This window comes from Barbus barbus (genome assembly GCF_936440315.1).
Source record: "Barbus barbus genome assembly, chromosome: 37".
Classification (NCBI taxonomy): Eukaryota; Metazoa; Chordata; class Actinopteri; order Cypriniformes; family Cyprinidae; genus Barbus; species Barbus barbus.
Genome location: NC_136715.1, coordinates 18,137,582 through 18,154,912, shown reverse-complemented (window position 1 = coordinate 18,154,912; position 17,331 = coordinate 18,137,582). Strand labels below are relative to the sequence as shown.

Sequence of the window (17,331 nt, the reverse complement as noted above, 5' to 3'; positions counted from 1 at the left end):
ATAATATCCTTGTTGAAAAAAACCCAGCATACGCCGGTTAGGCATGTTTTGAAGCTTGGTAGCTGGTTTAAGCTTAGTTGGTCAATGAGCGTATCTAACCAGCATATGCTGTTTTTCAACAGGAATTACATTTGTTTTTTTCTCTCCCAGATGAGCTCGGTGGGAATCACAGAAAATGTAAAGGGAGACATCAAGAAGTTTGAAATCTGGTACAATGGCAGAGAGGAAGTTTACATCGTTCAGGTACAGGACACGAAAAATTGTTTTATTAACATAAATAATTTTGAGTATACAAAATGGTGTCCAAACATATAAAAATGTTTCTTTTGACCAAATGTGAGGCTATTTTCATATTGTATGCTGTTGTGAAAGTTCCTGTGTGTTTAATAGGTCAGCCTTTATCGTTTCATCTAATCTACTGTAGTTTCTGAAAGCACCATGTTGTCCCATCTATTGGCCACGAGAGGGAACTGTTGTCCCACAGCAGAAAGGCTCCCATTGTTATAATGTGTCCTAAATTCTCTGTCAGGCCCCGTCGATGGTAGTGAAGAACACGTGGGTGTCAGAGATCCGCAAAGTCTTAACAAGCCAGCTGGAAGCCTGCCGAGGTATTTCTGAGCAAACTTCCTTAAACTCTTCCTTCACGCAAACTCAGTCTACTAAAAAACCTGTTGCAAACTACTCTGGAGAAAACATAACTCATCTACCACGTACAGCCAAAATTAACTGTGAATTCACAATGACAAACTGAAACAACCTTATCTTCCTAACTTTTTTTGCATAAATATATTTACACAGCTCTTCTCAGAGCTTCGAAACACCTAAAGAGAGAATTGGGCTGTGATGTGTGGAGACGACACAATGTTATCTCAAGTTTTTAGTTTTCATGGTTGCTTAGAAAAGGCACTAAAATCAACATCAAAGACCAAACGAATAATAGGTGTTTTGTGTGCTGTGTGAATATAGTACGTGAACATTGAATAACCTCTGTATGACCTCTCTCTCGCTCACGTGGCATAGAAGCCAGTCAGCTCCATCAGAAGATTACAGAGAACATCTACCATGCTTCTATGAGGTATTTTTATAGCTATTTATTCATCTAACTGGCCCCAATGTGGTGTATAGTGGATGTACTGTAAAGTCAACTTCCCTTATATTTACACATAAGTGTTGAGTAACCATGGGTGCAGTTCTTCACATTAATGTTTGACACCCAGATATTTTTTATAAATAATTGTATATTTTGAACAGCATATCATTTTGCTATAATACTGTAGTTTTATCTCTTCCTCGCTCCAAAAATGTCTCTATTCAGTAACTTTATTTTCACAGCTGTCTGCATCTTATAACAAACCAAATTACTCTTTGTTTGTTCATGCAAACAAAATAATATTTAATTATTGTGGATATAATAGTGTTTGTGACTCACACTTCTGATTAATGCCGTATTAAGCACATTATCTGTTTTATTTAGATTTCAACTACAATATCGTTTTATGGAAATTAGGCTAATCTGTTTACTTGATCTAATGTAAGAATATGACCAAATCCTTATTAATATTGAAATATTATTGTGTATTTAAATGCAGTCAGTGTTCTTGTCAACTAAACATCAAAAGTTTGGGGTCTTCTTTTAATATGTTATAATATATTCATGTGATGGCAAAGCTGAATTTTCAGCATCATTTCTCCAGTCTTCAAGGTCACATGGTCCTTCAGAAATCATTCTGATATGCTGATTTGCTGCTCAAGAAGCATTTCTTCTTCTTATCAGTATTGAAAACAATTGTGCTGCTTCATATTTTTGTGGATTCATTGATGAATAGAAAGTTTAGAAGTATTTATTTGCAATAAAATTATTTGAACTTTTGATCAGTTGAATACATCCTTGCTGAATAAAAATATTCATTAAAAAAAAAAAAAAAAACTTCCTGAACCCAAACTTGTGAACAGTAGTGTATATATGCATATATAGGTTTTATAGTTTTAAATGGTAAACGTTTTGGTGAAATACTTTGATTGAAAATTGATTGTGCTCTTTTTCTGCATGGGGCCACCGTATGCATGCATATGCATATTCTTGTGACATTTGCGTTTGTTTTTTTACCGTTGTGTTCTGCTGACTTTGCTTTTATTAACAGAAATATGCGCAAAACAGCTCTCCGGCAGTCTGACTCTTCCAGTCCCGAAACAGGCTACAGGCGGGGTGATGCAGGCCCAAATATGCGTCAGAAACGAGGTGAGAGCCCTTATAAATCTCTCATAAATCCTACCGTTTCTTTAACCAACCAAACAAGCAGAAGTATTTGCCCTTCAGAGCCTGCAGCGGTCAACAAGCACTATAATGTTCACTACTCATTTGTAGTGAAAGGCTATTTATCACAGGATGTTGTCGGTCTTCTTCTCTCCTACTTTTTAACCATTTAGTGCATTTTCCTCAATTAGGCCATTGTCTCTAATCTCTGCTGTAATGGCTGTAAAATTGCCAACGGGTAATTGGTTACTGGTAAGCACTTCAAAGCTCTATTCCCCTTGGCAAGGTATTTTGAGATGAAGCTCCGTTATAATGCTGAACGTATTGAGTCCTCTGCCGTGTCTGTCGGTCGGTCTGACCTGGACTGCTCTTGTGGAGGTGGTTTGGGGTAAATACCAGTTTGGTCTTACAGTCCTGTCAGGTTGCAGATTCTGAGTGAGTAAAGAAGTGTGACAGGTGTTTAGTTCCTCTGAGGATAGAAGTCCTCTCTGTGCTGACCCAGCGCCTCTAAGAAACCGAGCCTGGAGGCAGAGGATTATGAGTCTCTGACCTGAGCTGGAGATGTTTTACACTTCTAAACATGTCTCACCTTAGTCTTTCTTTGATGCCTCAGATACATCCATTATGGTATAGATTGATGATTTTTTTCAAAGGCCGCTGCGATTGCAATATCTACAGAGCATAATATAATGTAATGGAGATACTGTACAATTTATTCACACAAATGAAATGAACATGAGATATTTATTTACTTAAATATGTTTTAGGAATTTTTTTAGGATAACTGTACTTAAAGTGCCGTACTTGCTATTAATCCTTAAAATCAAAATATGCAAATCAAAATATAAAAGTTAGATTTTAAAGAGTGGATTTCAAGATTTAAGGTCATTGCACAATGAGTCCGAAATTTTCGCACGTTAAAAAATAAATTCGACCTCACGTTCATGTTTACACATGTTTACACAGAAACTTTCATCCGTCATAAAAAAATTTGGATCATGTTGGATTTTCTGCATTTTCGCATCCGTAGCATGCATTTTGATAGGAAAGGATGAGGAATACACACATAAAAATTTCGGACTCTGTGTGCAATGGCCTTAACAGTTGTGTAATTTTGAAAAGTGTAATTTTGAAAAATGTGTTTTAAGCTCACCAATACTGCATTTATTTGATCAAAATGCATTAAAATGGTGAATTGTGAAATATTTAAAATAACTGTTTTCGATATTAATACATTTTAAAACATAATTTATTTCTGTCATGTCAACGCTGAATTTTCAGTGTCATTACGCTAGTCTTCACTGTCACATGATTCTTTAGAAATCATTCTAATATGCTGATTTGCTGTTCAAGACATGTTTATTATTATGATAAATGTTCCTATTTTTATCAAGCAAACAGTTGTGCTGATTAACAGTTTTGCGGAATCCATTATATATATTTTTTAGGATTCTTTGATGAGCAGATAGTTCAAAAGAACAGTAGTTATTTATAATAATACAAAAACGTTTGTAGCATAAAAAATGTCTTTACTTATTTGAAGCCCAGTTTTATTGTTCAATCAAACCTCCAGGAACTTTTCTTTTAATTGTCAATTATTACATGTAGTGAAATCCAAAAACATCTTGTTTTGTTTCCAAGATGGTCTAATAGCTGGATAAAAGGGGCAACATAACATCCAATAGCTGAAGGGGTTAATACAACATAAACCACATATATGGGCCGCTCCGTCACAGACAGAATGATTATTTTTCATGACAGATCCTTTTCCCTGCTGTTCACCTCACCCTCCACCATTTTCTACCTGCTGCTTTAACCGCAGCCCTGTCCTCCTCTCCTCTTCTAGCTGACGCTTCCGCCAGCCTCGGCTCGGAGCGATCTGCTCTAGCTAGAAAGCGCTTCACCTTACAGGGGCTGTCAAACCGCAGGTCTCTCCCCGCAGGTAACGGCACAGTATCATGGCTCATCTCTATTCGGACTCATCCATCATCTCATCCTGGTGTGTGCCTACTGTCCCTGTTGTTAAAATTCATTGTCATCACCCTGTCAGTCGTCTCCAAGATCACTTGAGCCTTTTTTCTGATGTTAGTGACTTCTGAAAGCAAAACGTGGGACTCACAAGAGCTTTGTCATCGCAGAATATTTGAATTCTCAGAGAAATCTGAATTGTAGACAACAGAAGAACTGAGACACTTCAAGCTCAAGAAAACATCATAGTGTTACACCGAGCTTACACTATTCTCCCTACATTTTCAAAACAGTATTGGCATTTTCCAGTTGTCTGTCTGTCTGTCTGTCTTCATTAGATGACCTACTATTATCACTTTATTTTGGTAGACGGGGAAGTAGAGCGAGATTTGCAGGAAAGCCATTACAGACAGTACTGAGAAATGACGTGAGGCTTGATGTGAGCACCATTGTTAAACATAACTAACTTTAGTTCACCTCAAATAGGTTTTCGCAGTCAAACTTCTGTCTCTCATTTGACCACTTCATCCTGTTTTCTTATTAACCAGACTAACTACTAACCCATCCCTGCCTTTCACTTCAGAACCCGCACCTAAGGAGACAGAGGTCACACGCCGCTTTTCTTTAGCCTCGACTGTCAGCTCTGCCTCTGCACCGCGCAATAAAGGTACTAAAACCGCTTGTGGTTTGCTGCAGGATCACCTCTAAGCATGTTTCTAAATTGTTTTAGCAGGGTCAGAAGACCTAAAACCCCTACAAGCGACACAACAACGTAGAACACTCCCATTATAATAGTAGAGTACGATATTTTATAGTTTTATAGTTTGCTTGCTCCTTTAAATCTCTTTGAGAAAACCTATTCAGTGGTCATAACAGTAACAAAATGACCAAAAAGTATTTGATACCAGTTCAGGTGACATTTTATCCCCCCACCACATTTTTTATAAAATAAATCAATTAAGATGAGTAGTTTAAGAGTAATCAGTATTGATGTTTTATACATGTATACAATAATACAGTGTATAATACAGTAACACAGTTTTTGAAAGAAGTCCCTTATGCTTCTCACCAAGTAAATTTTACAGTATTGTGAAAATAACTTTTTTTATTATTATTTTTAATGTATTTTTCAGCATAATTTCTCCACTCCTCATTTTAATATGCTCACTTGGTTATGCTAAATATTATTGTGGAAACTGTAATACATTTTTTTTCTGGATTCTTTGATGATAGAAAGTTTAAAAGAGCAACATTTATTTAAAATAGAGATCTTTTGTAACATTATGCTTTTATTGTCATTTTTGATTAGTTTAATGCATGCTTGTTGAATTAAAGTATACATTTCTTTTAAAGTAATAAATTGTACTGACCCTGAACCTTAAACATTTAGTGAATCTGCGAAAAAGTGGCTGCATTCAAAGTAGCCACCTGTCACTCCAAATGTAGTCATTGTTCAACTCCATCGATACTACTGTTACTGAATGTCCTGCTCCAAAGGAGGTCGGGGTGGGCCTGTCCCACTTATTCAAAAGCTGAGAACACCCAACTCAGAGTTTCTCAACTCTCTGGCCTGCCCTGAAAGTCTTGTGGTGCTCCTTACACCCGGGCCTTTTACACAGAGACTGGCATTGTTACATATTTCATATTTTACTATGAACCTTTGACATCCCAAGCTTCTTCATTACAGCTCGTATGAAATCAAACTGTGCACTTCACAGCAAATGAATCCCCTAAAAACATGAAGGGACAGCTGCACTGAATAATAAATACTGACTTGATAAGCTGACATTTGGGATGTGGCGTGACATTTAGCAGTGTAGCCCTGCTGCACAGCTCTGGGAATGTAAATGAGAATTTAGATGCACATGAGCCTTTTGTTTCTTGTGGCCCCATTATTCTCTTTTATTGTAATGAAACTGCAAGGGAATAATGAAAGATTATTGTGATAATTAATCTTGGATGGATGGATAGGTTGAGGGATTGTGATAGATGAGCTGGACTTCTTTTCTAAAAGAAATGCATGTTTGTGCTTAGTTCCTCTTTCCTCTAGCCTTAAGAGCAAGAGGCATCAGATCAAGAGTGACCCTACACCCTTTGGCTTTGAAGGTACCACGTGGACAGCACGGCATGCTGCATGTTGAACATAATTCTTGTAAGATGTTTGTGGGTTTGTTTTTATTCATGTATTGTTTATAATAAGTGGCCAGATGGTTTTTATTCAAAGCGGCCACACACTGGTTGCAAGGACAATTGCTCTGGAACAATTTGGAGATGAGGGTACAATGCAAATTTGTGATCTTAAAAAATCTGTTTGTTTTTCTATATTATTAATGATCATTTCATATTTATTTTTTTACATGCATTTATTTTGCACTTTATTATTTAAAAAAATAAAACTAATAATTATGAATAATTTAATATTTACATATACACAAATTTATTTATTAGATGTTTATTTATTAGTGTTGTTGATATTAATTAAAAGGATATTATTTTCATGTGTTTATTTCTGAAATTATTTTGTAAAAATTGCTTTTTATTATTTTTATATATAAAAAAAAATATATATATAATATATGAATAATGTAATATTTATATATCTTTACATGCATTTTTTTAGCAAGTGTTTTATTATTGTTTTTTATTGTTATTAATTAAAAAAAAATCACATTTATTAATATTTATTTCTTAAATTATTTAGTAAATATCACTTTTTCTTATTTACATAACAGTGCTCAAAAATATTTTAAAATGTTTTTTAATAATAATATTTATATTTTTAACATGCATTAGTTTAGCAAGTGTTTATCATTTTATGATTAATATTATTAAAAATCATTTTTATAAATACTTTTTCATTTGAAAAACATTTTACATGTATTTTTTACATTTTAATATATATTTTTGCTTTTTTAAATCATTTTTTTTCTTTCACCGAATAGTAGGTTTACTTTAATAAATGCATTAATAGATTTAAACTCCACAGTTAGTATAATTATACAAGAAACTCCAAGACCAAGATTTCTGATTTGTCATTTCCAAACTCATTATTACCAATTTCGAAAAAGTCTCATTTGTTGCTGAACCTGCATTAATTTCAACCATCAGGCCACCAGATTTCATTTGATGCTTGTTTTGTTTATCTGTTCCGTGTTTTTGCACTGTGGTGGTTTTCAGCTCTTCTTAAGTGTGTATCATCCTCCAAATCTATCGTGTTTCCTTCCCCTCTGCTTTCTGAATTTGAGCTGTGCCTTGTTTTATCATGCTCTCTCTCGTTCAGATAAGGCTGTGTGTAGTTTTCTGTTGGTGCGAGAGACATCCTGTGGTTATTTTTTCAGAGGTTGACTGTTATTGATTCATGCATGCTAATGTGAGGTTCCGTTTCACTTGCAATGCTGCCATTAAAGAGGTCATGTTTGATAAGACAGTGAATTTCCTCACAGGCACCATGCGAGGTGCACTTCCCGCTGAGAGCAAAAGTAAAGGTACTGCCGGTACCAAGCCCGCTGTGCCGAGGTCTGCGTCTCAACCAGGTAATCATGTGAAAAGAGGCAGTGATATGCCAATCATATTGAGTTCTCGCGGGTGTTTTCGTCTATTTTCATTCCTCATTCGATGCCTGACAGTGACAGAATCCGTCAGAGTTATTTTCTTTGAGTGCTTCAGCAGCTTGTCTTCCTTTCACAGAAGATTTTTCTGGCAAACTCGAGCACTAGACACTAGACTATTTCCTAAGCATCGTCTCTCATAAGGTTTTTATTGAATGATGTTAACTCATGTGTGCTATTTTTCAGGCTGGAGTCAACGGCGTCTCCCATCAATGGACGCTGAGGATTTTGAGACCATTCCATCAAGTGCTGAAGAACTCTCCATTTCCTCAGATGGAGAAGATGAAGGACAGAACAAAAACGTATGTGTCTGGGTCTACAACTGGGTCTACTTCTGGCCACATATTTCATTCATTCACTTGAAAACTTTAAAATTTGTATGAAGGAGGAAACACTCTCATGCCATCCCAAACTAGGACTTTCTTTCTTCTGTGGAATGCTAAATAATAACCATAATAATAATTAATTATTAATACCTCTACATTTATTTCATATGTATTTGTAAATTACTTTTTATTTTTCACGCATTAAATACTTTCATAGAATATTATGTTTTCTTTGCTCTGGTTTTTGCAGTAATGCCGATAGTTTGAAACTATACAGTTTTAACAGTTTGTAAAGATATTTAAAAAAAAATGTCTCAAGGTCCACCATCATTGGGACCTCATTTCAATTTATTTTCAAATATTTATACATTTGCATTTTAATTTTAAAAGTACAATGATTTAATATGTATTTTAAAATATTTTTCACACACATGCAATATTTTCATTGGCAACTAAGTTTTTTTCCTAATAATTTTTCAAGAATACTAATAGTTTGACAATGCAGTTTAAACCATTTAAAAAAAAAATATATATATGTGTATATATATATATATATATATATATATATATATATATATATATATATATATATATATATATTGAAAAATGTCTCAGGTTTCGATGTCTTTTGGATCTCAATAGCTTTTAAAATATCTTTTCAAAATATATATACATTTGCATTTTTTTTTTTAAGTATACATTTTACATTTAATATTTTTTTAATTATTATTTATTATTTTTCACACACAAATTAAATATTTTCATAGGCTATTGATTTTCTTTAATTTATTTTTTGCAAGAATATCAATAGTTTGAAATCATACAGTTTTAACAATTTGTAAAAAAAAAAAAAAAAAAAATGAAAAATGTCAAAAAAGATTGAATACATGATGACATAATTTTCACTTTAAAACAAAAAAGTATCACAACTGAGAGATTTGACCGATTTTTAGGGAGCTCAGATAAAAGATATGGTCTAGCAATGTTTCACATTTAACACAGAAAGGAGGTCAGATTATCTTAAACTCCCAGAGGAGTTTCTTTGTTTAATCCTTCTGCTTGATGCATGAGGAGAGGAGATCTGCTTCAGTAAGGAATCTTAATAACAGCTACAAAGCGCAAAGTCAGCCAGAACCTATTTAACAGCAGCCAGAGGGTCTTAAATGTTATATACACGGTTCCTACCACCAGAGGGCATACTTGAATAAACAACAGATAAGATTTCTATTGACTAAACACACACACACACACACACACACACACAGACACACACATCCCTGATTGTATCTAACTTTCCTAGCAATTTCTTCCCAGTTCCAAGTAAAGCCAAGAAATTGGTGCCATGACCCTGAAATAAATCATGCTCTTCTTTCTTTCTCTTAAGGGGGATAATGATCGCTATCAGGTGCAGCTGACGTACGAGTCAGGTACTGCTCAGGAACTTTCGGTCGAGGCAGGAGATTTAGTACAGTTCCTAGAAGAGTCAGAGAACGGCCACTGGTGAGTATTGAGTACAGTCTCCATCCAGATACTGTATGTTCCTGCAGGCGTCACATGCTGCAGTCAGAGGCCTTCACTAAAGACCTGACAGTCATTAGTGAAAGTTGCTTTAAAAAGCCACAATTTTAAAATAGGATCAGAATTAGTTATTTTGTTGATTTATTTCAGCCAATTTAGTCTCTAAAAAGACAGCTTATTGGACAACTTAGAAATTGGGTTAATGATGTGATTGTTTCTTTTGTCACGGTTTCTCATTTTTAATTTATTTAAAAATAAATAAAAAATGTAATGAACTGAATTCAGGTTTTTTATGAGTCTGTTTTTAATTTCTGTATTAAAATGAATTTTTGTTAGGGTGATACAGCTATCCTGATGTCAAAAGCATGTTAAAAAGAATAATTTTCTTGATTTCTTAAAAAGAAACCTTATTAAGTAGTTTGCCATATTGATTTATTATTGCTCAAGAATAAGTATTTTACCAAAACTGCTTCTGCTTAATTTTTAATATTTAGAAAAACCCAAAGGCATGTATTGCAACCAACATGCAGAAACATGAAAAAAAGCATAAAACAGGAAATTCTATCACAGCGATGCCTGCTGACCATATATCCCTTAAGATATAATTTGACCTTTTTATGTCAAGGCAAGTTTGTTCATGCTGTAAAATATCATGTGGTAAGACTTCCCCAAAAAACATTATATTTATGAATAATTCGTATTATTTGTTTAAAATATTCATGTTTAAAAATATATTTAAAAAATAATAAATAATGATCAAGATGATTAAGGTGTGATTAAGGTGTAAACTTCTTAAAGGTTTTTCAAAAACACATGAAATCAGTGCATTTCTAAGAACTTGGCACATGTGCTTATTTAGTTATTTTTTCATCATGGACACATTTTTCATTTATCCAGTTGTCTGCCAAGCCAAGATGGAAGAGTGGTTTCACAGAGGTCTAATGCACCCCCTTTTGGTGTAGAATACCACCTAATCTGCACTTAGTAACATTTCTAAAATGAAATGAAAAAGCCAGCAGTATGCTGAAGTCTCTCATACATATTTAATCTTGGAAACTGTCTCCAGTCATTTTCAGCGCTTGAGTTTCTGCTTTATAAAGTGTTTCAAAGTTTTCTTTGCTCACCAATCAACCCCCTCAAACCCTTCATAAGAAGTTTTCAAGCTTTCATGGATGTGGATGTTTTGACATTGTGCCGAGCTGAGCTAAAGTTTAGGTAGCTGGCTTCACATCTTGAGCCACTGGATGCTTTGGAGTTTGCTCAGTTGTGTCAGGAGTGTATGAAATATAATACATACAGTCAAGAAACTGGTTGTGGTTGTGCTGTTTTTTTCTGCATTGATACTGATCACCAATATCACAACGTAATCCCAACGTCTCCCAGTATAACCAATAAACTTCAAAATTGTATCCTATAAAAACTTTCACAGTGCGCCAAACTTGCCCCGAGTAGGACATGTTCTTGTATTATCAATCTGTCGTGGTCCTGGAAAATTATTCAGATCCGGTCTGAAAATTCAGGGATTAAATCAGCAATTATTTTAATTGACAAGCTATATATTGATCAGCTCTGAAATGTAATTACACCATTTAAAAAAATAGCATGGAGTTCATCAAATCTAATAATTAATTTATAATATTGACTCTGCAGTACTCAGAGCATTGTTGCTTGTGCATTTCTCCCAAAACATTTGTTCCCCGAAAAAAAACATGTTTTGCCTGAAAAACTTTTGTGTTCCCTTGCAAAAATATTGTCATTCCCCAAAAGTATTGTGATTTATCTTCACTCAAAATCATTGAAATATTTTTGCCTCCCACTTTATTTTCATCACCCATTTTCCATTCACTCACAAAACATAGTTCCTTGGGAAAATGCAAAAGTAATATGAAAAAACATTGAAGTTTTGCAAGAAAATGCAGTATTTCTTGAAGGAATGTGAAGGTTTTGCAAGCAAATGCAATGTTTCTTAGGGGAACATAAATGTTTTACAAGCAAATGCAAAAGCGTAGAATTAGAAATTTTACCTCTCATCTAATTTCTCCCATTTCCATGTCCTTTTAGGTGCTCCATAACAAGTGAATAAAACTTAATTGCATTAATGTGGCTAAACCTGTAACTATGGTGGCCTGTGGTGCACAACACAACGTTTAAGGTGCAAAGACATTTTCAAAATACAATGGCAGAAATTCTCCTGACCACAAGAGGGCAGTTCCAACCTGGAAAATCAAGATTTTTCAAAACCTGTAATATCAATATTAGAGATTTAAGTTTATAGATTAGTTTGTCCAGTGGATCAGATATGGATACTATTATCCTCCAATTCCAGTTGCGTTTCGGATTTCAGTTGCATTTGGGCTTAATTTTATTGTGTTTTGTTGGCCACCACATATAACAGGTCAGTCAAACTTTTTTTTGTTGTCTGAATTTCAGTTCCAAGCAGTCAGCCGATCATATTGAACCCTTGTTGAGCTCCAGGTTCTCTAGCACAAAACTGTAAGTTCATGCTGCCGTTGAAGATGAACACTCTCTCTCATGTTCTAGGCTAGTCAAGAACCTTAGAACTCAGAAGACAGGACTGGTGCCGCCCATTGTCCTGCAGTCCACAGCAGAAGGAGTAGACCTTTACAGTAACTCTGGTACCGCACACCAATCCCAGGATGAGCAGCAGAAGGGCATGACTGACATCCTGGCTCTGGACACACTTGACCATCTGACTGATGGTCACCATAAAATTCACTCGTAGCTATTGGACACACTGCTAGCTGCTGCACTGTATGTGCATTACATCTGCTTTAGATGATCATGCACTTTGACCTCTGATGTCACTCAGTCCCTTCTCACTCAACACATACTGTACCTTACATGTGATTGCACACAAGACACCGTCGTATAAGACAAGCCGGCTGTAGTTTGAGATCTAGGTCAGCAGACCGCGAGACTGACAGAGGCACCTGTTTGCGCAATCTGCTTTTTTAAAGAGGTGTGCATGACATCACCTCCACAGGCATGCACTTCATTCCATGAAAACCTTTGGTCTTGTTTGTCTGGTTTTCTCCAACACTTGCTGTCCTATAATAACAAGGTGCTGCTTATTCTTTAAAGCTTTGACTGAAGTGCAGAGGCGGCTCTGGACTCAACTATAAGGATTTTTGCCCTGCTGGCATTTTACCTATACAACAGACATGCATACATGAATACAAAGTATTATTACAATTGAAATCTTTTCTATTTTAATACTGTTATCTATTTTAAAATGTAATTTATTCCTGCAATGTTTAATTTTTAAGAGCAATTAGTCCAGTCTTCAGTGTCATGTGATCCTTCAGAAATCATGCTAATAATGTTGAAAACAGTTGAAATGCTTGGTATTTTATGTAAACCCTGAAATGTCAAAAGAACAGAATTTATTTAGAAATACAAATCTTTTGTAATAATGTTAATGCATCCTTGTTAAATAAAATTATTAATTTATGCAAAAACGTTTTGAACAGTAGTGTTACTAGTGTAATGTATAAAACATATTGATGCATACATAACATGTTTTATCATAATAATTATGTAGAAATATTAAAGTGCGTGTGTATAAATATATATACATGTATATAATTTGCAAAAACAACTCTTTTTAACAATTTTCAAAAATCAAGTTTTTTCATTGTGCATTCCAATTAATTTCAATCAAACTGCAGTTGGGTTATTTTGATTAGGTGCAAAATTACTAAAAAAATACTAGCTAACTAACACAATAAAACAAAAACATGATAGCATAATAAAAAACACGATTTTTTAATCATCAGAGTTGTCTGTTTTGCAAATAAACTTCATATATACTGTGTTAGGGAAAATGTATAATTTATGAATATATTATATTCCATTATATTTTGTGTGACAGGAAAACACATTAATATATTTTTATAATTTAATCAGAATGAAAAGTTTTCTTCACAGAACGCACATACTCATATATAATTCTTGTATAATCCCATATATATATATAAATCCTGTGATTTTGCCATCATATTTAGGAAAATGTTAGAAAAAATATACACTTATATATATGTATGTGTATATATATATGTGTATATATATGTATATATGTATGTGTGTGTGTGTGTGTGTGTGTATATATATATATATTATTATATATATGTATTAGTGCTGTCAAACGATTAATCGCGATTAATCACATCCAAAATAAAAGTGTTTGTTTACATAATATGTGTGTGTATTGTGTATGTTTATTGTCTAAAATACACACACATACTTAGGGCTGGGCGATATATTGAACACGATTGTCATGCGATCACTGACAAGCTAGGCAATATCGAGTTCATTATCGTAGATGAATCGCCTTAGATAATGAACGTGATATTGCGTAGCTTGTCAGTGATCTACGGCTCTGTGGATTAAATGCCGCTCCATTTGAAAGCAAGTGATGGAGATTTACCGCTTATCACGGAACCGGCTTTACTGACGAGATGCGCATGACAATCATGTTCGATATATCGCTCAGCCCTAATACATGTATATATTTAAGAAAAATGTTGTTTATATATTAAATATATTTATCTATAATATAAATAAATACATGTAAATATTTTCTAAATATATATACTGTATGTCTGTGTATTTATATATACAGAATAAATATACACAGTGTACACGCATATTATGTAAACAAAAACTTTTATTTTGGATGCGATTAATCGTTTGACAACACTTTTATATAGAGAGAGAGAGAGAGCGAGCGATAGATACTCTTAAAATGAAAGGTTTCTTTTCAAAAATATTTTTAATGCTTCATCCTTATCATCTCATAGATGCATCCTTATTGTTGAGCCCTGCAGCTGTTTGGAGCTGAATATACTATTGTGTTTGTATGCTTTTCATGCTGCGCTTTATGCTTCTCCACCTGTGCTTACTGGCAGAAACAAAATACCCTCATCCCATTTAAAAAGATGTAAAGCACAGGAATGACTCTGAAGGTTTGCGTCTTTGTCATGCCATTTATTTTTTCTTGTTTGTACGGATTTTGTCCTTGCTGTGATCGAGGGCTGTTGCAAGGTCTGGTTTTATTTTGCCACCCATTTCCTCTTGCTCTCGATGGAAAAAGAAAACTGTACATTAAGTCACTCATCTTCTCATTCTCTGCTTTTTAGATATTTTCAGTGACCTCTGCACTGCTGCCCTCACCGACACAGAGGAGGCAGACGACAGCACCGCTCAGGACGGCAGATTTGCATGCTGAACCTGCCGTGATGTGTCCTCACCTTCCGTAGCGTCGTGCGTAAACACCATACTCAACAACAGCTCCATATCTTTTGTAATACAACACATACATCTGCTCCGCTGAAGGAATAGGTGAAGTGACCGATCAGAACGGATTCCAGTCCTTTCTGGCCTTCTGACATAACATTGACAACATTCTCCAGCCGTTACTCAGAAATTCAGCATGCAGCCTTCGCTCTTTCACTCTGCTGTGCCTTAGCAGCAAATGCAGAGGCATTTGAAAAGAAAATCTGTGTGAACGCAGGACGCTGATATCTGCACCGAAGCTGTCATTTGAAAACACTGAGAAGAAGAGACTCGAGACTTTTCTGTCCTGCTGAAAATTTCACTGAAATGCTTAAAGGGATAGTTCACCCAAAAATGATCATTTACTCACCCTCGTGTTATTCCAAACCTCTATGAATTTCTTTCTTCTTCAAGAAATAGCCATTGACTTCCATAGTATTTTTTCCCCCAGTACTATATAAGTCAATGGTTTTCATTTTTGGGTGAACTGTCCCTTTAAATATACTTGATTGTTTTGTTGTTTATTGCTTGTTTGATTATTGGACTGTTGGTCAGAAACACAGCACTTTTGATGAATTAATATTCTCTAATGTAATGTACAATATTTATACTCTGTTTTATATTCTGACATGAAAACTGTATAAGCCATCTGTAAAGCTTGGTTCCTCCGCTGTTTGTAAAGCTGAATATCTTTAATCCTCTTCAAATATTTGCCTCTACTTGATGTATTAATCTGTATCATGGTCTGCTTGTATTTAAATAATCTCAAAATGTAGTAAAATGTGGGATATATTTACTGTGGAAATGTTTTTATATATATTTCAGAAAATATGATTGTTGTAGCATAAATATTCCAGCTGTACTGTAAAAGCATCTGATACTGTTATTTTACAGTATTGCTCATGAATGGTGTCAGTTTGTGCAGAAACTATTATAGAAATCAGATGTACTGTATCCTTCCTGCTTTGACACGAAGAATTGGATGACAGTGAATGTAGTAGTAATGATGCCAAAAGTTTCATCTCATAACTGCCAGTATCCGCATATGATTGCGATATAACGATGGTGTAGTTTATTTACTTTCCCATAGTTTCTTAAATGTAAATATCTAAGCACAACAATTTGATATTGAATGCTGATGTGATTCTCGGTAGTACCATCATTCTGTTCATATGTGAATATTTTGCTTTTCACAGCTTGCTTACGGACGATATTCCAGCTGATGTGAATATGTATTACATAATTGTACATTTCCAAATGCATAATGAAATACATTCATTATAAAACGATGTCTGTGACTTTGCATATGAAGGCTATTAAACCCAACCCAAGTTTGTGACACAAAAGTGTGCATCTAAGAGGAGGACAGAAACGAGAGAGAGGGCCGGGCAAGATTCACTGACTTTGTTCTACAGAGGGTGTCTTTCAAACTCTCCAAAACTCCTGAGGGGCGGCTGGAGAGTAAAGCAGAAGAGAGTGGAGAGAGCAGGACACAAAGACCCAGAGAGATGTGACAAGCATTGAAACTGAATAAAAAAAACAAGAAAAGTGCACTGCCTTCACTTTGTCCTTGGGTTTGGCTTCAGGTGACTAAAGATTTTGAAGACACCTGACAGTCTATTTATCATGAGTCGTGGTCCCCTGAAAGCAGGCCGGGCAGAAGAAAGAAGGAGCCTTCTGTCGGCAGGAAAGGGGCTGCTCTTTTGGATAAACGGAGGGCAGGCTGAGTCTCATTGCTCAATTTCAATGGAAGTTAATGGAGCGATATCACATCGGGACAGTGCAGGATGATGGGTTTTATTTTTATAACATGGCTTTTTTTGGACAAGAGTGTTCAGATTTAAGATGTGAATGAATGAGAAGGAAGGAAACTACATTTCATAACTAAATCATGCATTCACTTGTTCAATAAAACATTGAATTTATTTGGTATGATTCACACCACAATCATAGTTTCTGTTAATATTATTACAGTATGTGTTACCATAATAAACCATAAGGAGTTATTATGGGGTTTTCAAGAGTAGAAGTAAAGTATATAATATGTGACCCTGGACCACAAAACCAGTTTTCAGTAGGCTAGTACAGGTATATTAGTAGCAATAGCCAATACACTGTATGGGTCAAAATGATTTTATGCAAAAAAAAAAATTAAATAATCATCAGGATATTAAGTAAATATCGATTTTCTCAATATTTTGTTTTGCACCCAGTTGTATATCGGCCAAATATGGTCCTAACAAACCATACATCAATGGAAAGCTTATTTATTCAGCTTTCATATGATTTATAAATCTCAATTAAAAATATATATATATAATATAATTAAATTAATATATTAAAATATATTACTAATGCTTTT

General features: G+C 34.7%; 1 protein-coding gene across 3 annotated transcripts in view; it reads left to right on the top strand.

Moving 5' to 3' along the window:
* Nucleotides 1–16,251, top strand: part of LOC306856858 (guanine nucleotide exchange factor DBS-like) — a 57,368-nt gene extending 41,117 nt beyond the window's left edge. For 2 of the 3 annotated variants that reach the window (XM_079396369.1, XM_079396368.1), the window contains exons 23-29: nt 151–243; nt 530–608; nt 1,021–1,075; nt 2,142–2,239; nt 8,017–8,132; nt 9,541–9,656; nt 14,834–16,251. In XM_079396369.1, coding sequence (XP_079252495.1) covers nt 151–243; nt 530–608; nt 1,021–1,075; nt 2,142–2,239; nt 8,017–8,132; nt 9,541–9,656; nt 14,834 — 558 coding nt within the window. In that variant the 3' untranslated portion in view covers nt 14,835–16,251. Of the gene's footprint in view, nt 1–150; nt 244–529; nt 609–1,020; nt 1,076–2,141; nt 2,240–6,256; nt 6,375–7,665; nt 7,757–8,016; nt 8,133–9,540; nt 9,657–14,833 lie in introns of those variants that run through there. The other variant, XM_079396370.1, reaches the window with a different exon arrangement.
* The last annotated feature ends 1,080 nt before the right edge of the window (nt 16,252–17,331 follow it).